We start from the raw sequence: 23,413 nt of genomic DNA on the forward strand, positions 1-23,413 counted from the left end.
TTTTGTACATTTTGTCTTTTCATGGTTGTGATTCACCGGCCAGGAGAGGAAGAGCCTGTTGTTGTTGTTGTTGTGGTTGTTGTTGTTGTTGTTGTTGTTGTTGTTTGTTTTCCCTCCTTGGCAGGCGCTCACCTCGCTGACAGCAGCCAGATCAGCTGCCGACAAATCACCGAGCTTCTGCTGTGAATATGTATTTACTCTGCGACAACAGAGAGTTAAATATCCAGCAGACCCGTGTAAGGCCTCCATTTTTAATAGCATGTGCTGCGAGACGCTATTAGTTACAACACACTGGCTGCAGCCGAGAGGTTCACCACACACACACACACACACACACACACACACACACACACACACACACGTCAGGTGCAGCAACCCGACGCCCCGGGGCAGGATGCCGCTGACATTTCACGTCTCAAATAAAAGACTTCAACCTGCAGAAGACGCGTCGCTTCCTCTGGTTTCAGCCGGAGAGCCGACCTGTTGAGAGGATCTTCATCCTGAGGAGGAAGAGGAGGAAGAGGAAGCCTCGGGGCCTCGGATCAGGATAAGGTTTCTATCACCTCACGGACATGTATAATTCAGACACACACACACACACACAAAGAGGATGTGTGTGAAGTGTCAGAGGAGCTGAAGAGGTGAAGAAGACAAAGAGGATGAAGAAGGAAGAAAGAGGCCGACAGAGCATGCAGGAGGTGAAGGAGCGACCGGTAATCTCTGCAAGAGAGAGAGGTGAGTGTGTGTGAGTGTTTGTGTGAGTGTGTGAGTGAGTGTGTGAGTGTGTGTGTGTGTGTGTGTGTGTCATCTCCAGCATGATGTTGTTGGTTGGAGGTGTCGTCTGTAGTTATCATCCAGCGAGCGGAGGAAAGACGTTAACATGCGTGACCGTAGAGAATGAGAGAAAGAGAGAGAGTGTGTGTGTGTGTGTGTGTGTGTGTGTGTGTGTGAAAGAGCTCCATATGGAACTCATCAGGGACAACACAGTGAGCCAGAGAGCTGTGGGAGTAACACACTGCTGCAGGAGCCCAGTCTGTTGCATCATCACCACCTCCTTCTCTTCTTCCTCTTCTTCCTCTTCTTCTTCCTCTTCTTCCTCCTCCTCCTCTTCCTCCTGCTCCTCCTCCTCCTCCTCAGGCCCGGGTCCGGGCCGCTACGCTCTGCCTCCTACAGTTGGATACATGAACCATGACTTCACGAAGCCCAGCAGCCCGGCGTACTCCTTCCACAGCCGCTTGAGCAGCGCCAGTGAGTCCCTGTGAACACGGGTTTATTCCACCAGTGTGGGACTGGTTCTGTGAGCTCTAACTGGTGTGGGACTGGTTCTGTGAGCTCTAACTGGTGTGGGCCTGGTTCTGTGAGCTCTAACTGGTGTGGGACTGGTTCTGTGAGCTCTAACTGGTGTGTGCCTGGTTCTGTGACCTCTAACTGGTCTAACTGGTGCCCCTGGTCCTCTGCAGTGGTCTGTGTGGACTCCAGTCCAGGACCCCGGTACCACGTTGATGCCAAGGTGACCCGCTTCGGCCGGACGGAACCACCGTCCTACTCCATGCTGGGGAGAGGACGGAGCAGCTACAGAAGTAATGCGCACACACACACACACACACACACACACACACACACACACACACACACACACACACACACACACACACACATATATATATGTATATATATCTGTGTATATATTAATATATATGTATATGTGTATATATATATATATATATATATATGTATATATATATATATATATATATATATATATATATATATATATATATATATATATATATATACATATATATATATATTTATGTTAATATTATTTTTTATATCTATAAATATTATTTTTTATTTTTTTTTTTAATATTTATGTATATAATATTTATATATATATATATATATATATATGTATTTATATGTTGGGATTCAATCAGTGGTTGACATAAATGTATTAAATTGTTGAATAAAATATTGTGAACTTCTTCCATCTTCCAAACGATCAAAAGACCAGAAGAATATTTAGAGAATCCTTTCTTTCCGTATAAATCAATAAATCAGTAAAATAAATCTCTCCACGCCTCCGTCGTCCCCACAGGGCCGGTGTTCCAGACTCCGGGGCCGGGGGCCTACAGCCCGGAGAAGGCTCCGCCCCTCGGCGCTCACCACAGGCCGCCGTCCTTCACCATCGGCTCTCGCACCAGGTACCGCTCCGTGGACGCGGTGCCGGCGCCCAACAGGTGAGGAGGCCGTGACCTCTGCGCCCTGTGAGATGACCTTGTAATGATGAACATGGGCCGCTCGTGACTTGTTAAGCCCCACCCCTTTTTCTGATCTCACAGACTAAAACTGTGCTATCTCCTCCTCCACAGGTCCGATCTAAGTCATTTAAATTGCTAAAGTACCGTAACCCTTGTGAGAAAAAATGTGACGGTTTACATTTTAAAATAAATATTGTTACATTTAAATAATTCCCTAAACTCTCCAACATGACTAAGCAATTACAACGTTTCACTAAAACACTCATAAATCTTCCTAACAATGTCGGATCTTTTTGATTTTTGGGGCATTTTGAGGTTCTGCGATCTCATTGGTCCTCAGACTCGTCTGAAGCGCGTCACATGACACATGCATAATGAAACGGTCAGTTATGTCATGGTGCGAGCAAGATTCAGGTCAAAGCGGGTCATTTTTCTATTTCTGAACCGAAAAACAAGTTTTCTTGGAATGAAACTGCTTCATAACATGTCAACGCTTTTATTTATTGTGAATATTATTGCATATTTAGATGCTTTAGATCTTAATCTTTCTAAAGAAGTACAGTATTATGTTGTGGCATGATGGGAAGCTACCGAACAATACAATTTTATAAAACTTTGGGAGCGATTACAAAGTCATTTTTTTGACTCTTGACTTTTGATCAAATTCATGCAGAAAATAAGTAAAACCATATTTTTTGAAGTCAAGGAGTTGCAGATTCATTAGAGATCAAAGACAATATGGTCTGGTATTCATATTAAGGTCATGTGAGGATGTACTTCTCCAGTTGGGGCCATTGGAAGGTTTTGGAGGCCCCGCCAGAGACCCTGCAGCTGAAATGAAAACCTTCTTCCTCCCTCCAGCTACAGTCTTCCTCACTTGCTGGGCTGCCCGGCCCCCAACAAGCCCTCCAGCGCCCGCTACACCTTCACGGGCCGCCGGGCCGTCGGCGCTCCGTCCGAAGACCTCTCCATGAGCCCCGGGCCGGCCGGCTACGACACCACGGACCCGGACGTGTACCACCGGCGCCAGCCGTCCTTCTCCATGCAGAAGCGGACCGGGGGGCCGAGCCGGGCCGCCGCCGGCCCCGGGCCCGGCGCCTACAGCCCCGAGAAGTCCCTGCTGCACCTGCCCAGACCGCCGTCCTTCAGTCTGGGCGTCAGGCACTCGGAGTTCGTCACGCCGCTGGTGCTGCACGTGGTCGACTGACAGCCGCGCCGGAGCCACGAGGGTTTTATTCCATTCCAGAGAAAAATATGCAAAACATAATTGTGCTCTTGCACCTCGAGCCCCGCGGCGGCCATTTTCAGACAAGGAACGAGTCAAGAGACGACACAGGCCGCCGTGTATTTCAGCCACTTCATTTAAGTGGCTGAAATACAGCAAAGCATTGTGGGAAGAGTTCTATCCAAACAGAGCAAAGTAAACTTCCCGTTAAGTTCATGTCAGTACACAAACCTCGTAGCCTCGTGGTTAATAAATCATAATAATTATTAATAAATACTCTTTACAAAGTATTCAGAATACTTGTGTGTATTAGTACCTGAAGAATCACTTCACACTGTTTTTTGCCTACTCGAAAATGTATGCAAATATTAATACCCAGCATGCCCCATTCCGTTCATGTTCAGGCATAACGGTGATAACTTTTACATTTTTGAACCGAACGACACAGTTTTTTGAATGAAACTCTTCATAACACCTCAACGTTTTGATTATTTGAGTCTTTTCTGATCCTTCAGGTCTTTATCCTCATCTTCATCTTCATCTTCACAGTCTCTCAGCTCTGTGGGTTGTTTTGGCCTTGAAGCGTCTGGAAAAACTCGGGGGCGACTCGAGGCGGCAGTTTTGAGTAATCCTGATCAAGTCATGCTCGGATCATGCTACATGTTCATAGTTATGATCCAAATATGTTATGCAAGCTTCATTTTTGAAAATATACATTTTATTCAAAATAAAATTCTGAAAAATGAATATAAATGAACTCAAGTATTCTGACTACTTGAAGAACGGGGACGAAGATGAAGCTCCGAAGATCAGCGACAGTAACAATATTCACTGTAAATGCGGCTTGTACACTGTACAGATAATGTTTAATAAATAAAATATGAATAACTGTGGCGTGCGTTGAAGAACCCGTCTGGGCTCCTGCAGGTCCGGCGCTGCAGGATCAGGACGTGAGCGGGACCCTCGGGGGTTTTGGGACGGCGTGCGTCACAGCTGAGCTCCAGCTGCTGCAGCGGCCCAGGCCCAGCAGCTCCTTGGCGCACACCTGGAACAGGTACGTCCTGCCGGCCGCCAGCCCCTTCAGCTCCACACGCGTGTTCTCAAAAGGGCCGAGCTGCAGGAGACAAGCACGGAGCGTCCTGATTGGATCCACTTGGATTCAACAGCTGGAGCTTCAACATACTACACAAGACTAACACTTTAAGTCTGTTAACCCTCATCTGACTTCATGAGTTGTGTTTAGAGGATGGACATGGGGATTATTTATTGTTGTAGCCCTGATTTTTATCTTTAATTTGATACCTAACATGTTTTATTATTGATTTATACCTTGTGACCTGATATAAGAAGGTCCCCATAATAGTGATGTTTATGTATTTATAGATGCATCTCTATGTATTTACTGATGCATCTCTATGTATTTATAGATGCATCTCTATGTATTTATAGATGCATCTCTATGTATTTATAGATGCATCTCTATGTATTTATAGATGCATCTCTATGTATTTATAGATGCATCTCTATGTATTTATAGATGCATCTCTATGTATTTATAGATGCATCTCTATGTATTTATAGATGCATCTCTATGTATTTACAGATGCATCTCTATGTATTTATAGATGCATCTCTATGTATTTATAGATGCATCTCTATGTATTTACAGATGCATCTCTATGTATTTATAGATGCATCTCTATGTATTTACAGATGCATCTCTATGTATTTATAGATGCATCTCTATGTATTTACAGATGCATCTCTATGTATTTACTGCTCCTTTAACACTTTAAAGCATCGGGTATAATTTAAATGAGAAGTGCTCTGATCATCATTTGAAACACTTTACGATGTATTAGTGTGTGGATGTTTAAGCTGCTTATGAGTCATCATGTTCATGCTTTATATTAAACAGATTAAAGATTAAAAAAAACATTCCAGTTTAGTTTAGATGAGTTGAAGTGAGAAATATTCCCAGAGATTTTAAATGAAAAATAATTTTATATATATAATAATACAATAAATAAATTAAAAATAATACAATTAAAATAATATAATAATATTTTAAAATAATAATAACACAATCAACATTTTAAATAACAAAATAAAAAAGATGAAATATATGTTGAAATATTAAAATAAGCGTGTAAAATGATGGCACGTGGTCTCACAAAGGGCCCCCCCCGCCCCACTGGGACAGGAAGTGGTACTTACGTTGGCGGTCTTCATGCTGACCCCGCCCCCCCACCGGTACAGGATGTGGTACTTCAGGGGGACGATGTCCAGGTTGGTCCAGGTGGGAGGAGCAGACCACTGCACCAGCAGACTCCTGCCAGCAGGGGACACCCTCAGGTCCACGGGGGGGTCGGGCTTCACTGCAGAGGGAAGAGACCGGAGGGTTAACGTCACACCTGAAGGGGTTAACGTCACACCTGAAGGGGTTAACGTCACACCTGAAGGGGTTAACGTCACACCTGGAGGGGTTAACATCACCTGGAGGGCCTTTCTTCAGGCTCTACATGTCTTCACTGCACTCACCGATGTCCTCCAGCATGAAGCTGGAGAGGTGGGAGCTGCTTCCTGCTGGAGACACCGCCGTCACGTTGATGATGTAATCAGTGAGGAGCTTCAGGCTGGACAGCTGGCAGCGCCACAGCTGCAGGACATAGAGGCGTATAGAGGTCATGTATGATGCTATGCTATGTATAGCTTCATATACATATACATATATATATATATTACCCGCTCAGACGAGGCCGAGGCAGCTGGAGTCGGGTCAGAGGAGGCCGAGCCGGGCGGCAGCAGCTCGCACGGCCGGGTGAGGGCCGGCCCGTTTCTCTCCCTGACAAACAACACACACACATACATGAGCTGCTGGTCACACTGGACACTGCAGGGGGGCTGTGTGGGGTCAGAGGTCAACAGGAGGGCGTCTCTAGAGGGCGTGTGGGGTCAGAGGTCAACAGGAGGGCGTCTCTAGAGGGTGTGTGGGGTCAGAGGTCAACAGGAGGGCGTCTCTAGAGGGCGTGTGGGGTCAGAGGTCAACAGGAGGGCGTCTCTAGAGGGTGTGTGGGGTCAGAGGTCAACAGGAGTCACTCACCTGCACGTGGCCTCGTAGCGAGTCTTCTGGGAGCCAGCAGGTTCGGGCCAGGAGCAGAAGGTCACGTTGGGGTAACTCGCACACCGACAAGCTACTGCAGGAGGGGAGGGAGGGTCTGAGGGAGGAAGTGACACGTGAGGGAGGAAGTGACACGTGAGTGAGGAAGTGACATGTAAGGAAGGAAGTGACACGTGAGGAAGGAAGTGACATGTGAGGGAGGAAGTGACATGTGAGGGAGGAAGTGACACGTGAGGGAGGAAGTGACACGTGAGGGAGGAAGTGACACGTGAGGAAGGAAGTGACACGTGAGGGAGGAAGTGACACGTGAGGAAGGAAGTGACACGTGAGAGTCACACTATGAGACATTACAGAAGGAAAATGGTTGTGTAAGTCTATTTAAGGCTTAAATATGATTAAAAAAAAACTATATATTATATATATATATATATATATTAAATACAAATAAAACAATAGAATATAAATAATAAGCAGACATAATAATCCAAAAAAATATTATAATAATACATTAAAATAACAAAATAAATAATATAATAAAAAAGTTCAAATACATGTTGAAATATCTCAAATAAGTGAGTAAATAATAACATGTGGCTCTCATCAGGCCGGTGCAACATCATAACTCAGGTTATTTCCAGAGTGTCGTTTAGGGGAATTTATGACTGGATCATAATTTACTCATAGAGCATGTTTCTAGACACATGATTATGAATAAATATAAACAGGACACGAGAAGCCCTTCCACCACAGAAGAAGAAGAAGAAGAAGAAGAAGAAGAAGAAGAAGAAGAAGAAGAAGAAGAAGAAGCAGAAGAAGAAGAAGAAGAAGAAGCAGAAGAAGAAGAAGAAGAAGAAGAAGAAGAAGAAGAAGAAGAAGCAGAAGAAGAAGAAGAAGAAGAAGAAGAAGCAGAAGAATCAGAAGAAGAAGAAGAAGAAGAAGCAGAAGAAGAAGAAGCAGCAGAAGAAGGAGAACACAGTAGTTGGTACTCACTGGGAGCCGTCAGCCTCAGCAGGTCCAGCGCTCGGCCTCCAACAACACACACCAGCAGCACAGTGACACACACACCGCCGACCGGCGCAGACATCACAGCTTCAGGCCGGAGAGACAACGACCAGAGAGTCCAGTAAAGCTCGTAAAACCGCTTTAAAGTGGCCGAGCAACAATACACTAAACACGCAACAATACACTAAACACGCAACAATACACTCCTCTTCTATTGTTTTCTTTTGTTCTCCGCTCTCACGCTCTGTCAGGACCGTCCTCCAGTCCACACGTCAAAGTTCAGAGATAAGGAAGCGCGTTACAGCCTGCCGACGGCTCCGGTGTGTGTCTGAGTGAGTGTGTGTCTGAGTGAGTGTGTGTCTGTGTGAGTGTGTTCAGCCCTTAAAAGCCGGCGGGGTCAAAGTGAAAGAGGAAGAGCGAGTGCGTGAAACCTGCAGAAAAGAACCGTGTGAGTCAACTTTCCTTACGTCACACACGCACAAATCATGTTTGTGTGGTCGTTTTAATATTTCTTTCAAATGGTCACCAAGGAAGTAAAAGTACAGGAAAAGTACCAGTGTTGTGTACAAAGACACAACAACTCAACAAGGTGCATTGGATTTAGCTTACAAATATAAAAATGACTTCATCCTTACGGACATGTGCTCCCATGCTTTCCTCTGCTACTACAGCAGACACACACACACACACACACACACACACACACACACACAATACACGCTTAATACTCTGAGGTCTCATTGTGCGTCCCTCACACGTCCTCTGGGTTGTGTCTGTGAGGCCACGGCAGCATCTTGCTGCTCCACCCAGAGAGGGCGCTCTTGTGGAGGTTCCAGCCCAGCGAGGGGGCTCTGTCTCTGGGCACGCCGACGCCATGAGGCCCCCCTTCGCCGGAGGGCAGCAGCGAGGTGAAGGCCTTGCTGATCCAGTTGTTCTTGGCCTCCTGGAGGTCGTTGGCCAGGATTCCTTTCTGGTGCTGCAGCTCCTGAATGAGGATGAAACGTTAGAGAGACATGAAGCTCGTTTCCCGTCTTCATTTCATGAGGATGCCGCCATGTTGTGACCTGCAGGTTGCATGCTGGGATTCATAAAGAGGTGCATGTTCATAGTGCCGTGTGCTCTGCTCTGACCTGGATCTTGCACTCGGCCTCCACCATCTGGAGTTTGGTTTTGGCCAACTCTTGTTCCAGCTCCCCGATCTGGACCCTGAGGGACTCCTTCTGCCGGGCGTCTCTCCGCCGCACGGCCTCGTCGGGGCCTTCGTGGCTCTCCTCCTCTTCGTCCTCCTCCTCTTCGTCCTCCTCTTCTGTCGCTGCAGACCTCTGAGCGGCCGCGGGCGGCTCGTCTGATCCCACGACGCGCCGGCAGCGCGAGCAAGCCGTCGCTGCGCTCTGCGGAGGTGGAGAACGAGAATAAAAGACCCAAATATGACACCCGAAAGAGAAGGTAGACGAAGAGGCTGTTAGATGATTTTACACAACCAGAGGAGATCAAAGGATGAAGAGTGTTCTCACCTTGAGAGCGTCTACCTCTTCTCTGTGGGCGGCCTGCTGCTTCTCCAGCTGCTTCGCCAGCTGAGAGCAGATCTGAGCAGAAGAAAGAGAGTCCTGAAGCAGCGCTGCCGTCTTTTACAGCTCTCCCACTAGCTTCCTGCTGGCTCTCCCCTAGCTCACCGCTAGCTCCCGTTAGTTCTTTGATAGTTCTCCGCTAGTTCTCTGCTAGTTCCCCGCTAGTTCTCCGCCAGTTGTCCTATATTTCTCGGCTAGTTCTCCGCTACTTCTTTGCTTGCTCCCGCTAGTTTCCTGACAATCACCGGAGCTAGCGGGTCCGGCCCCGGCTGCAGCCCGTGAGGAGACGTCGTGCAGGAGCAGGAAATGCTGCAGAATGCAGAGTATGCTCATTCTTACGGACGCTCTCTACCTGTTTGTAGTCCGCGAGGACCCCCGATGACCTCCTGACCTCGTGCTCGGCCTTCTCCAGCTCTCTCCGAAACACTTCCTTCGCCTGTGAGAGGAGCAGAAAGTCCTTTACGTTGGCGCATGAAGCGTCACATGACGGCCACAGCGACGGTGAGGAGGCGTGACGAGTCTCACCACGGCAGCCTCCTCCTCCTGGCCGCTCTTCTCCTCCTCGATGGCCTGCAGGCGATGCCGCGTCTGGAACAGGTCTTTGGTGAGTTTGTCCACTCGGTCCTCCGCCTGCAAACAACACATCTTCTGGTCAGCAGCCAATCAGCACGTCTTCTGGCCAGCGAGGGCGTGGCTGGTCTCGTCCTACCTGGTCCAGGCTGCTCCTCAAGGCCACCTTGCTGCTGATCAGCCTGTGAGCCAGGGCGTCGTTCTCCTGCTCCAGACGCAGGCTGGCCTGCTGCAGCCGGTGGTTCTCCCTCTGCGCACACACACACACACACACACACACACACACACACACACACACACACACACACACACACACACACACACACACACAGTCACAATATATTGAAGAGATATTTTCTGATATGATGGGTCAAAACCGACCCTTTAACACAAGAGATACTAACAGAAAGCTAACACAAGAGATGCTAACAGAACGCTAACATAAGAGGAAGGTAAAGGAGTAAAAGATGTCTGACCAGGTATTTGTCCAAAGGCTCATCGTCGTCCATTAACTCGAGGCGACTTTTCCCAAGTTTAGCCTCCGTGGCTGGGATCTGATGATGGAGAGAGAGAGAGAGAGAGAGAGAGAGAGAGAGAGAGAGAGAGAGAGAGAGAGAGAGAGAGAGAGAGAGAGAGAGAGAGAGAGAGCGATGAGCCTAATGAAACTCATGAAACTGCGTATTTGTCATATTTTGACTGAGCTGAAGAAAGCAATCTCATCCAGACAGATCTGGTGCCGGATGCTGCGAGAGCGCGACGAATCAGGGAGATGGAGATACGCGTTTCATACAAGATAAGATGAATAGCAGCGCACGTGTGATGATTTAATAATCATAAAAGGAATAATAGTGTCGGGCGGGGTTTCACTTCAAGCTGTTTCCATCTGAAATAACATTCCTCTGCATCTCAAATCAGAGCGCTCTCACAGGCTGCAATATGAGCGCAGGTGATTCATGTCTGAGAGCTGTTTGGCAGCACTAGTGGACCTGAAGGTCCCGTTCACCCACCAGGCAGGCCAGGATCTCCTCCTCGCTCATCTGCTCCATGACGTGGCCGTCGTAGGCCATGATGGTGGACACCTCCTCCATCATCCTGCAGCCGCGCCGTCGCACCGTCACAGCCGTCTGCGGGGAGCGGCCGCTTCCCAGCGGGGAGGATCCATCAGAGGGGCGACGGACGCTCGGGGGGAACCGCACAGAGGGTTGTTGGTTTTGAACTCGCAGGAGAGGAGTCGATCGGCCCCGAGGAAACACCCAGGAGAGACGACGCAGACACACCGAGCTCACGGTCCAAAGGTCAACGGGGGAAAAGGAGAGTCCCACAGGTAGAAAACATAGTCCGACAGGTGAAAGAGAGTCCCACAGGTAGACCGCAGAGTCCCACAAGTAGACCACAGAGTCCCACAGGTAGACCGCAGAGTCCCACAGGTAGACCGCAGAGTCCCACAGGTAGACCGCAGAGTCCCACAGGTAGACCGCAGAGTCCCACAGGTAGACCGCAGAGTCCCACAGGTAAAGTGTGACTGCTCTTGAAGCACAGCAGTGTGGCAGGCAGAGCCGAGTCCTCAGCGTCAGGTGAAGGAGTGTGTGTTCCAGGTGTATGGGCAGTAACAGGTTCAGCAGGGTTTATATGAGACCTGAGAGTGTGTGTGTGTGTGTGTGAACGGCAGCGTTGGACACACCCACTTCAGTGCTCACCTCTCCCTCTTTAACACACACACACACACACACACACACACACACACACACACACACACACACACACACACACACACACACACACACACACACACAATGGGTCTGTTAATGATCCAACACCTCTGCCATAAATCAATAAATCAACTCACCTGTTGGTTTCTGTTTGGTTTCTTTGTGTTTAATCAGCATCATGTTCATGTGTTATGTTCTGGCAGAGCGGCGGCGTGAAGCTGCTGCTAATGAAGATGAAGATGAGGATGATGATGATGATGATGATGGTGGTGAGGTATTCGTGATGTTTCACCCCGGGGTGTTGGCGTGACACCCTCCAGGTGCTGTCGGGCCGCGCAGCAGGAGGAACCGGTCGGTCCGGTGCTGCGATGGAGAGAGAGAGAGAGAGAGAGAGAGAGAGAGAGAGAGAGAGAGAGAGAGAGAGAGATACAGAGCAGCAGAGCCAGCATCTTCAAGCAGACACACACAAGCTGCCACAGACACACACACATGCAACACACACACACACACACACACGCTTCGTCTCACTTCATGTCTTTAGGGCAGTTTCACCTCTTTTTCAACTGGAATCTCTTGTTTTCCTCAAAAGGACCAAGAGGACCTGAACACAACGTTCATGAATATATATATATATATATATATATATATATATATATATATATATATATATATAGTTATAGGAGTTTAATATGAGGATGATTTATGTATTATTTATATTTTATATTTTTATTTGTATTTATATTACATATATATATATATATATATATATATATATATATATATATATAATTAGATATTTATTATATTATTTTTTCATATATTTAATTATTTCCATAGTTTTTTTATATATGTATATACATACATATTTCTTAATTATATTCATATGTATTTTTGTATTAATTATTGTTATAATATGTATTTTAATATTCATATTTTTTTAATTTAATTAATTATAATTATTCCTTGTTTTGCTCGTGCAGTTTGAGGTAATGTGTAACTTGAACCTAAAATAAAGGATGACATGAAGTCTCTTGTTCTGGATCTTTGGGTTTCTCTCTCATGTCTCTGACCTGCCGCTTCGTTTCACTTCCTCCTTTCAGTTTTTCTCTGCGTGTAGTTTTCCCTCTGAGGGTTTTCTCCTCTTCGCGCTACGTTCAGGTACTTTTTCTTTCTTTCTCTCTGAAAGCAGAAGCTGTGATTTCACCATCGCGTGCATCCTGGTGACTCACTGTGTGAAGACCAAGAGAATGAAAAGTCCTGCAGATATAAACATTTATTCCTTCTCCAAAATAAAAAAGGAACATTTTGTGAAACCTGGTGGATTCCTTGTCGGGGGATCCCAAAACATATTCTATAGTTTCATAGAGAAAAATCTGAAAAATACACGTTCCCACAGGATGAACAAACAGCAGACAGTGGTGTGCTGGGAGTGCAACAGGAAACCCAACGACAGTGTGGCAGTGAACTCGCTCCACTTGGAGAAATCAGCACAAACGTGAACAACAAGAGTAAAGTTAGGATCAGTGGTGCCAACAACACAGAATACACATCTTTAATATGTCTTTGAACTGACAACCTGTCATTTCTAATGCTAAATATTCTTTTTTACTAATTCAGCTAAATGTAAAAGACAATTTCGAGGTCAGAATGTGTGTTTCCATTCTCTTCTCATCGTCTTCCTCTGTCTGCAGGAAGAAGAACACCTGAAGAGTATTGTGGAAAACTCACATCTGGTACAAATACAATCCTGACACATCGCACACAAAAACACCACAACACTCCTTAAAAATATATAGATTGGGACATTATATATATATATATATATATATATATATATATATATATATATATATATGTATATATGTATATATATATATATATATATGTATATATGTATATATATATATATATATATATATATGTATATATATATATATATATATATATATATATATATATATGTATATATATATATATATATATATATATATATATATATATATATATATATATATATATATATATATATATGGTGGGATAACACTGCATCTTGTTACTGTACGGTACAGCAGGTAAAACCTCAGGAGATACAAAACTCTTCCAGATCAGCAAGCTAACAGAAGAGATGCTAGCAGAAAGTTAACAAACTAGATGCTAGCAGAAAGCTAACAGAGGAGATGCTAGCAGAAAGGTAACAGAAGAGATGCTAACAGAAAGCTAACATAAGAGATGCTAACAGAAAGTTAACACAGGAGATGCTAGCAGAAAGTTAACAGAAGAGATGCTAGCAGAAAGTTAACAGAAGAGATGCTAGCAGAAAGTTAACACAGGAGATGCTAACAGAAAGTTAATAGAAGAGATGCTAACAGAAGGTTAACACAGGAGATGCTAACAGAAAGCTAACTCAGGAGATGCTAACAGAAAGCTAACTCAGGAGGAAGGACGGCTGAAACCAGACTCCTTCAAATAGCAGCGAGCTGAACTCAAACGCTCCTCTGGAATCGCTGAAGCAGAGGAAGAAGTTTCTGTCGTTAAAGGACAGGATATAAAACTGATAGCCCTCATTACAGGAAGCAGAAACCAGCGGGCGTCGCCCACACAGCCTCCCACACTCATCCACAACAAAGAGGAGGAGAGGACTGTGGGTATTCATGTGGATCTGGACTTTAAGCTCTTCTGTATGTTGTTTTGTAAAGGAGGAAGATGCAGCGGTGGTGACGAGGCTTCAGAAGAACATCTTTGTGTGTCTGTGTTCAACGTTTCAGTGAGAAGAAGAGGAGGAAAAACACACAACAAACCTCACGGACGTCCTGGAACTTTAGATCGTTAATTGATGTAATTTGTGAGTAATGTCGGTGGAAGCAGCAGCAGGACACCAGGTGATGCTGTTCTTCATGGAGCCATCATCATCATCATCATCATAATAATAATAATAATAATAATAATAATTTGTGTAATTTGTCGGCAATTGTGCGTACTGTTCAATAAGACTAATTCTCGTGAATTACTCGCCTGAACATGAAACTTGGGAGTAGAAAAGCGCACAATTCATCAGACTGAGGACGTGAAATAAATGACCAGTCAATTCATATTGACCTGCGTGTCTGTGTGTCCGTTCAGTGATTAAGGACATGGGACCTCCATGGGAATTCAGGGAGTCATTTTGGTTGAGTTAATTCATGACATATCAATTAAAGTAATTATTTTCCAGTGGGGGAAATATGCATTGTGTATTTAATAAGCGTGTAATGAGTGCGAGCGAACACGTTATTAACAACACGCTATTAACATGGCTTATGGGAGATGCTGAAAAATGTGCATCCCTCCCGAGCACCAGAAAACATACCCGGCTGTCTTCCGGTGGGCCCTTTAGTGTCCGTGCACGCTCACGTGCATGCTCACGCTCACGTGCACGCTCACGTGCGCGCTCACACGAGCCCCTGACCCCCTCCAGCCGGGTCCTGGACGACACAGCGGTCCAGAAGAAACATGAGAGTCGCATGCGGTTCGGCCCCAGGATGGAGAAGCCCACCCAGGAGCTCCACCTGTGGGTTCAGTTTATGGGTTTATGTGTGTGTGTGTGTGTGTGTGTGTGTGTGTGTGTGTGTGTGTGTGTGTGTGTGTGTGTGTGTGTGTGTGTGTTGTCCTCACCTCTCTGCTGAGCCTGTCAAACACAAACTGCGCTATAATCCCTGAAAGCTAGCGTAAAAGTCGGGTTACCAGCCGCTACTACCTTCGGTGGGTGTCCCCGCTGTAACTAGCTAGCGCAGCTGCTAACGGTGCTGATAGCACTGCTGATAGCTCCATGCTGCTGCTACTGCCGCGTCCCTGCTGCCCGCGTCGGGCCTCGAGCCGGGGCTGGTCCTGCTACCTTCGGTGGTTGTCAGGGAGCTAGCGTGAAGCTAGCAGAGAGCTAGCGGACTAGCAACAGCACTAACTGGCTACAACGAGGAGCTAGCGGAGACACACACCGAAAGTAGTAGCATCTTCTAACCTGACTTTTACGCTAGCTGTCAGGTGCGTGAGGATGTCAGAAATGTTTTCTCCGTGTGTGTGTCCTTGTGTGTGTGTGTGTGTGTGTGTGTGTGTCAGACGTCGGTGCTGTATGGGCGTGGCGGGGGAGGGAACATGTCCGTGTCGTCGTAGTAGCTCAGCTGCGGGTTGGCGGGCAGCGGCAGCGTCACGCACGGGTTCTCGTAGTACGTGTGGAAGCCGAGCCGCTCGCCTCCGTTCCGCAGCTCCTCCTCCTCCGGGGGGGCGTGGCCCAGCGCGTACGGCGAACAGCCGGCGCAGCGGCGGTCGTGCCGCGCGCCCGAGTCCGAGTTCGGCCGGTCCGGAGCCGCCGGGGCGACGGCGGCGCCGTCCATGGCGAGCGCGTTGCAGGCGTCGCAGGGGAAGTGAGCCAGAGGGTCCGGGTCCACCGCCGAGCCCACCTCCACCTCAGAGCCGCTCTTCTTACAGCAGTAATACTGAGGAGACACACACCATGACCTTCACACGGCGCAGAGGTCACCTCCACCAGAGGTCACCTCCACCACAGAGGTCACCAATAGACAGATAGACAGACACACACACACACACACACACACACACCTGCAGTCGACAGTAACACAGCACCGCTACGATGCACAGCAGTATCACTCCGGCGAGAATTCCTCCGGATATGACGATCGTTCCTGCTGACATTCGACCGGCTCTCCATCAAACCCTGAGAGAGAGAGAGAGAGAGAGAGAGAGAGAGAGACAGAGAGAGAGAGAGAGAGAGAGAGAGAGAGAGAGAGAGAGAGAGAGAGAGAGAGAGAGAGAGAGAGAAAGAGAGAGAGAGAGAGAGAGAGAGAGAGAGAGAGAGAGAGAGAGAGAGAGAGAGAGAGAATCTAAAGAAACATGTCTGCAGTCGATGATTTCGTTCATAAACTCAATTCTTTCCTTTTTAATCTACTTGTATTTGACATTGCGTTTCATTTCTTTTCATTTCTTCTTCTGAACACACTTGTTGTTTATAAAACAGCGGCTGGAGCTCAACGCTCCTCAGACTGCAGACACCAGAACATCCTCTTGTTCCAGGAGCCGGAACCGGACGATGACGTCATCGTCTAACAGTCAGAACCAGCAACTAGTTGCTGGTTGCTCCACACAGAGATCCATGGCCTCATGCAGCACGTCTACATCACTGCAGGAAGCTTCAAATGCAACGACTGCAGCGTGAGACAACTCCACCAGCACAGCGGCCGCATGTGTGTGTGTGTGTGTGTGTGTGTGTGTGTGTGTGTGTGTGTAGCACACGTTCTGCATACTAAATAGGATCATGTGCATCTCCCCTTTAACCGCGACGGATTCTAAAGCACATCTCCAGAAAGGTGCATGAATTATGGTAATGAGTCCAGACCGATATGCAAATGAAGGTGTGTTTGTGCAACGCAACACGAGCAGCTTCCTGGTGTGACCGTCGAGGAGAGGTGACGTGACACTCTGCCAGAGTGAAGTGCAGGAAACATCCAAACACATGCACAGTCAAGTGTTGGTTATTATAAGAGTTATTAATGCCGCTGACGTCTGCTCTGCGTTGCAAATAAATCATCTTTAACAAACACCTCTAACTGGCAGGATGTGAAGAGGAATCCAGACTCATAATTATCTCCGCTGCTCTCAGCAGAACGTCTCAGATCCATAAACATCTGAACTGTGCGTGTCGATAATAACCGTGTATGAACGCGCTGAGAGATGTTTTCATAGCAGCAGATGAAATGCACGACGCGATGTAGATGAATCTTTATGTTTCAGTTCAGGCAGAATTTTATTTACAGAAAAAGTCAGATTGACGAGTATATGAAGGTAGATGTGTGTCTTTATTACGCAATTACATTTACATAATACAGAAGTAAATTATCCCCAAATCTTTTCTCTCAGTTAAAAAATCTTTTATTTAAAAAAAAAATGCTATCAAAGAAAAATGCTCTAAAAAAAAAAGTTCCTAAAAAAAAAAAAAAACGCTCTTAAATCAAACTCCAAAAAATAAAAATTGCTCAAAAAAAAAATAAAAATAAAAATTGCTCAAAAAAACAAAAAAAAAAACACTCTCCAAACATTTTTTTGAGCAATTTGCAAAAAAAAGAATGTTTTTCTTTTTTTTGGAGAGCAATTTTTTTTTTGGAGAGCACATCTTTTTGGGGAGAGAAAATCTTTTTTAATTGAGAGAAAAGATTTGGAGATAATTAACTTACAAACAATACATTTGCTCGAGTAAGAAAGACACAAATCTACCTTCATACAGGCCGCTACGACCTTCGATGGGTGTCCCCGCTGTAGCTAGCTAGCACAGCTGCTAGCTTCCCGCTGTAGCAAGCTAGCGCTGCAGCTAGCGCCCTGCTGTAGCCAGCTAGCTCTACGCTGGAGCAAGCTAGCGCTGTAGCTATCTCCCCACTGCTGCTAGCTCCCCGCTGTAGCCAGCTAGCTGCAGCGGGGAGCTAGCCCTAACCCTAACAGAAGAACAACATTTAAATATCTCAAATAAATTGACAAAAGAAGAACAAATAAAGGTTACGTGTGTAGTTTATTATGAACTGACAGAAATAAAAATACATAAACATGCTAATAATAAAAAAATAATAAAACTCTACTGCAAATAATACAACATGTAGCTCTGAATGCAGATGAAATCTACCACGATTAAGAGGGAACTGTGTGTGTGTGTGTGTGTGTGTGTGTGTGTGTGTGTGTGTGTGTGTGTGTGTATATGTGAGCCTGTGTGTGTGTGTGTGTGTGTGTGTGAGGCTGTGAGTGTGTGTGAGCCTGTGTGTGTGTGTGTGTGTGTGTGTGTGTGTATATGTGAGCCTGTGTGTGTGTGTGTGTGTGTGTGTGTGTGTGTGTGTGTGTGTGTGTATATGTGAGCCTGTGTGTGTGTGTGTGTGTGTGTGTGAGGCTGTGAGTGTGTGTGAGCCTGTGTGTGTGTGTGTGTGTGTGTGTGTGTGTGTGTGTGTGTGTGTGTGTGTGTGTGTGTGTGTGTGTGTGTGTGTGAGTGAGCCTGTGTGTGTGTGTGTGTGTGTGTGTGTGTGTGTGTGTGTGTGTGAGTGAGCCTGTGTGTGTGTGTGTGTGTGTGTGTGTGTGTGTGTGTGTGTGTGAGGCTGTGAGTGTGTGTGAACCTGTGTGTGAGCCTGTGTGTGTGTGTGTGTGTGTGTGAGCCTGTGTGTGTGTGTGTGTGTGTCTCCCTCTCAGACAGCTCACTCGCTGCAGTGTCCTGCGTTGCGTCATTGTAATAAATTATACACACTGCGCGCCACACTAATGTCGTTAAAAGCGATGCCGAGTGGCTCTCGCTCTCTTTTCTCCATCTCTCCTCTCCGGCTCACCATCGTCTGTCTCTTCGGTCCTTTTACCTCTCGTCTCGCCTTCACTCTCCTCACCTCCCTCCCTTGTTATCCTCCTCCTCCTCCTCCTTCAGCCTCCGAGTGTGTCGTCTCCTGGAGCGTGTGTGTGTGTGTGTGTGTGTGTGTGTGTGTGTGTGTGTGTGTGTGTGTGTGTGTGTGTGTGTGCAGAGACGATGAAGTATATCAACGCAGAGTCCCCCCCCCCCCCCCCCCAACCGTCCAACCGCCCAACCCCCAAATAATAAGTGATTTTGAGCAAATGATGAAGGTAAAGCTTCAGGTGAGTTTCCTACAGACTCAATTATAGTGGAGCTCCTTAAGCAACGACACACACACACACACACACACACACACACACACACACACACACACACACACACACACACACACACACACACACACACACACACACACACAGATCACTAGACAGCCCTGTGGCCTCAGGGAAAAGAAGGAAAGAGGATCCAGTTCTTCACTACACAACAGAACGGAGGAAATGTGTGCTCAAAAAGCAATGCTCAGTGGTGTGTGTGTGTGTGTGTGTGTGTGTGTGTGTGCGTGTGTAGGTGTGTATGAGAGAGAGTGTGAGGCTAAGTGTGTGTAGTTAGTTGCCACCCACCAGATATAAAAGTTAAAGACAAAAAAGAGCTCATTCCCAGCATGCACAGGTGTCAGGTGAAGATGAACACCTGGTTTAGAAAAACTTTATGAAAAATTAAAAGGACATCTGTTCGATAACCGGACGATATTTTGGTGAAGCGGTTCAGCCGCCGCCCTCGCTAACAGAGAGCTGCACAGAAACCTCGTCACTGGGAGTCTCTCTCTCTTTCAGAAAACAAAGTGAAAGCAGTTGGACGCGTCTCAACCTTCATCCTGCCACGAACGACATCATCGAGTCGCGACCTTCGTCCCGCTGAGCCGCGGAGCCGCAGATGTCCAGATGTTCAGAGGTTCAGCGCTCGGCTCGCAGCTCTATTCTGAGGCTGCGTCGCCTCCACGCGGTGCCAAGCGCGAGATGAGGTGTCCTGTTTTAATTTGTTTCCTCTGCGGGGAATGAAGTGTGTGTGTGTGTGTGTGTGTGTGTGTGTGTGTGTGTGTGTGTGTGTGTGTGTGTGGGTGAAACAGCCAAAGCTGAGCGGTACCAACGCTTCCCTCTGAAGCTTCACACGTGGGATGATTTTTAGAAATTAAGAGCTTTTTCTCCCACGTGAGGCTGAGAGGCAGCAGGACGGTGAGGTCGCCTCTGAACGGGGATTCAATCCAGAGAACTCCACTTTAATGAACGCTGGGAGGAAGAGTTCGCTTACTTGTTGAGCACATGGAGGCAGCGCCTGGTTAGCTTAGCTTAGCTTAAAGACTGGAAACAGGGGAAAGAGCTAGCTAAGGATACGAACGTTACACAATCTGTCCGCTACTTTAAAAACACGGATTCAGACGTGATATCTTTGTTCTTTGGATCCGTACAAGAAGACAAGGCACGACTACGCGTAGCTCTCCTGTAGCAAGCTAGTGTTGCTGCTAACTCTCCGCTATAGCAAGCTAGTGTTGCTGCTAACTCTCCGCTATAGCAAGCTAGTGTTGCTGCTAACTCTCCGCTATAGCAAGCTAGTGTTGCTGCTAACTCTCCGCTATAGCAAGCTAGTGTTGCTGCTAACTCTCTGTTGTAGCAAGCTAGTGTTGCTGCTAACTCTCCGCTGTAGCAAGCTAGCCCTGCTTCTAGCTCCTCGCTGGTGCTGCTGCTACCGGCGTCCCCGCTGCCCAAGTCGGGCGTTGAGCCGGGGCTGGTCCCACTACCTTCGGGGAGCTAGCAGCAGAGCTAGCTGGCTACAGCGGGGAGCTAGCAGCAGAGCAAACTGGCTACAGCGGCGAGCTAGCGAGAAAACACCCACCGAAGGTCGTGGCGGCTCGTAACCCGACTTTTCACGCTAATAAAGACCTTAAACAACGAGACAACACGCGCGGCGTCAGCTAATGAAGCGGAAGCTAATTAGCTCGTCGTTGCCGCCCGCTTGCGTTCCCATTAAACTCCACTTCATTCTGGACAGCAGACCAGGCGTCCTGAGGGCTTGATCCTCTTGGAGATGGAGGAACAGAGCAGCCAGCACCTGCTGGTTCTTAAATAATGACAGGAATATCTCCTCCAGCTCGGCCTCTCTGGCTTTGCGCTGGAGATCTCCGGCGAAGTCGCTGCAATTTTAAAGACACCCGGCGGGTTTCAATTATTCAGATTTCATTTCCCTGAACAATATTTTTCCATCACGGGGAACAATTCAGCCAGGTAGTAAAAAATCTGGACTTTCCTGCCTCTGAAAGCACTTTGAGCAGCGTGAGAGGAGAGAACACTCACCCAGAGGGGGGAGGGGGAGGAAAGGAGGCAAGGGAGGAGGAGAGAACACTCACCCAGAGGGGGGAGGGGGAGGAAAGGAGGCAAGGGAGGAGGAGAGAACACTCACCCAGCGAGGGGAGGGGGGGTGAAGGGAGGGAAGAGGCGAGGGAGGAGGAGAGAACACTCACCTAGAGGGGGGGAGGGGGAGGAGGAAAGGAGGCAAGGGAGGAGGAGAGAACACTCACCCAGAGGGGGGAGGGGGAGGAAAGGAGGCGAGGGAGGAGGAGAGAACACTCACCCAGAGGGGGGAGGGGGAGGAAAGGAGGCAAGGGAGGAGGAGAGAACACTCACCTAGAGGGGGGAGGGGGAGGAAAGGAGGCGAGGGAGGAGGAGAGAACACTCACCCAGAGGGGGGAGGGGGAGGAAAGGAGGCAAGGGAGGAGGAGAGAACACTCACCTAGAGGGGGGAGGGGAAGGAGGGAGGAGGCGAGGGAGGAGGAGAGAACACTCACCTAGAGGGGGGAGGGGAAGGAGGGAGGAGGCGAGGGAGGAGGAGAGAACACTCACACCCAGGACACCAGAGGGGGAGGGGGGAGCGGGGGAAGGAGAGGAGAGGTGAGAAAGGAGGGAGGAGACAAGGGAGGAGGAGGAGAGGGAGGAGGAGAGAAAGGAGCAAGGAGGCGAAGGAGGAGAGAGGAGGTGAGAAAGGAGGGGGGAGGCGAGAAAGGAGTCTAAATGGTATTCAGCCTCTTTGCCTCTGTAGTGTCATTATCTCTTTTAATTTAAATCATTTACGGTCGACGACGGAAACTAGAAGTGTGCAGAGGGGAAGTTATTTTATATATATATATATATATATATATATATATATATATATATATATATATATATATATATATATATATATATATATAATGAACAAAAGAAAAGGAGAACTGTGAAATGTAGATGAGCTGAAACACCTCCAGCTTCACTTCACAGATCACACACAACTTGTCTTCTGGCTGACAGAGTGTGTGTGTGTGTGTGTGTGTGTGTGTGTGTGTGTGTGTGTGTGTGTGTGTGTGTGTACAGAGAGACAAACACTCACCTATAGAAGTCACCGTCTGGGGGACACCATCCTCCTCTGTGCTGCAAAGCCTCCTGGGAAACGAAGAAGAAGAAGAAGAAGAAGAAGAAGAAGAAGAAGAAGAAGAAGAAGAAGAGATGAGTTGTGTGTCATGCGTCGTCAGCTCCAGAGGGACAGATCATCTTTATTCACATTAATAAAGTTATGAAACCTGTGTGATCATGAAGCCTCTCGCTATCAGAGACCTGGAGACACGTATGACGTTAGCATGTAGGATGCAACACGCAACACAGACTGTTGAATAGCATGTTCTGTTCTATGCATTCCTCTCAGCATAGCAGAGCGTATAGTTCTGTTAGCATGAAACATACAAACATAAATACATAAATACATTCACTCACCTGCACAAATATGATCCTATAAATCAGGATGAAAGTCTGAACGAGTTGACCGATAAAAGCTGAAGGAACACTTCTATGTGAGGAGAGAGGATGTTAGGATAGAAGATGTTAGGAGAAAGGATGTTAGGATGAGGATGTTAGGATAGAAGATGTTAGGATGTTAGGAGGGAAGATGTTAGGAGACAGGATGTTAGGAGACAGGATGTTAGGAGACAGGAGGTTAGGATAGAGGATGTTAGGAGAGAGGATGTTAGGATGAGGATGAGGAGGCTGTGTGACTGAGCGCGCCGCTTCATCACCATCAGCCTCTTTTCTGTCCAATTAACCGGAGACACGGGCGCGCGCAGCGGGAAGCGGCGCGCGCGGAGGCTCACCTTTATGGAGCGAGACGTCAGCGACCTGTTTGAGAGAACGGGTCCTTCCTCCTCTTCCTCCTCTTCCTCCTCAATGCGCTCGCTCCGGTGTCGTGCACGTCCCGTGCTTCCCTCTCGGTGAAGGCGCTCGGAGCTCTCCTGCACGCGCTCGCTCTGCAACCGGAACCATCACGTCACTATCCGCCGTCTCTCTCTCTCTCTTTCTCTCTCTCTCCCACACACACAGACAGGAGCCTCCGGGGGCCAGCGGGGGGATCTCATGGCATTCTCTCCCCCGTGCGTGGAGCTCTGCAGGCGGCTAGAGGCGACGCGGCGGTCCGGTCCTCTGCGCGGGGCGAGGAGAGCGGGAGCACCACGCCGTGTGACCGGGAGGTGGAGGAGGAAGTGGAGGTGGAGGAGGAGGTGGGGACAGGGCTCGTCATC

The 23,413-nt window shown here is 47.5% G+C and overlaps 4 protein-coding genes across 5 annotated transcripts; 1 reads left to right on the top strand and 3 right to left on the bottom strand.

Annotated features, from left to right (window-relative positions):
• The first annotated feature begins 647 nt into the window (after positions 1 to 647).
• LOC137803045 (protein CIMAP1D-like) lies at positions 648 to 3,468 on the top strand. Its single transcript, XM_068601297.1, has 5 exons — positions 648 to 735; positions 1,138 to 1,248; positions 1,461 to 1,568; positions 2,099 to 2,240; positions 3,123 to 3,468. Exons 1-5 carry the CDS (start codon positions 660 to 662, stop codon positions 3,466 to 3,468), a joined length of 783 nt encoding a protein of 260 aa, XP_068457398.1. The 5' UTR covers positions 648 to 659.
• A 961-nt stretch (positions 3,469 to 4,429) lies between these two features.
• ebi3 (Epstein-Barr virus induced 3) lies at positions 4,430 to 7,691 on the bottom strand. Its single transcript, XM_068600188.1, has 6 exons — positions 7,598 to 7,691; positions 6,590 to 6,704; positions 6,232 to 6,331; positions 6,028 to 6,145; positions 5,704 to 5,864; positions 4,430 to 4,600 (listed from the first exon to the last, which is right to left on the bottom strand). The coding sequence occupies exons 1-6, from the start codon at positions 7,689 to 7,691 to the stop codon at positions 4,430 to 4,432; spliced, it is 759 nt and encodes a 252-aa protein (XP_068456289.1).
• Positions 7,692 to 8,360: 669 nt separating this feature from the next.
• Positions 8,361 to 10,838, bottom strand: LOC137803000 (rab GTPase-activating protein 1-like). The gene is made up of 8 exons (XM_068601243.1): positions 10,755 to 10,838; positions 10,224 to 10,301; positions 9,887 to 9,997; positions 9,703 to 9,807; positions 9,530 to 9,613; positions 9,124 to 9,195; positions 8,740 to 9,000; positions 8,361 to 8,594 (listed from the first exon to the last, which is right to left on the bottom strand). The coding sequence occupies exons 1-8, from the start codon at positions 10,836 to 10,838 to the stop codon at positions 8,361 to 8,363; spliced, it is 1,029 nt and encodes a 342-aa protein (XP_068457344.1).
• Positions 10,839 to 15,242: 4,404 nt separating this feature from the next.
• On the bottom strand, positions 15,243 to 23,243 carry LOC137802859 (protein FAM163A-like). Of its 2 annotated transcripts, none has more exons than XM_068601022.1 (4): positions 22,991 to 23,243; positions 22,237 to 22,289; positions 16,050 to 16,164; positions 15,243 to 15,925 (listed from the first exon to the last, which is right to left on the bottom strand). In XM_068601022.1, the coding sequence occupies exons 3-4, from the start codon at positions 16,140 to 16,142 to the stop codon at positions 15,545 to 15,547; spliced, it is 474 nt and encodes a 157-aa protein (XP_068457123.1). In that variant the 5' UTR covers positions 16,143 to 16,164; positions 22,237 to 22,289; positions 22,991 to 23,243; the 3' UTR covers positions 15,243 to 15,544. The 2 variants fall into 2 exon arrangements, with proteins under 2 accessions (XP_068457123.1, XP_068457124.1); XM_068601023.1 differs by lacking the exon at positions 22,991 to 23,243 and adding an exon at positions 22,617 to 22,904.
• Between the last annotated feature and the right edge of the window lie 170 nt (positions 23,244 to 23,413).

The sequence above is a fragment of the Clinocottus analis genome, unplaced genomic scaffold, assembly GCF_023055335.1.
Source record: "Clinocottus analis isolate CAN_PGR_092001 unplaced genomic scaffold, fCliAna1.0.p SCAF_5, whole genome shotgun sequence".
In the NCBI taxonomy this organism is placed as follows: Eukaryota; Metazoa; Chordata; class Actinopteri; order Perciformes; family Cottidae; genus Clinocottus; species Clinocottus analis.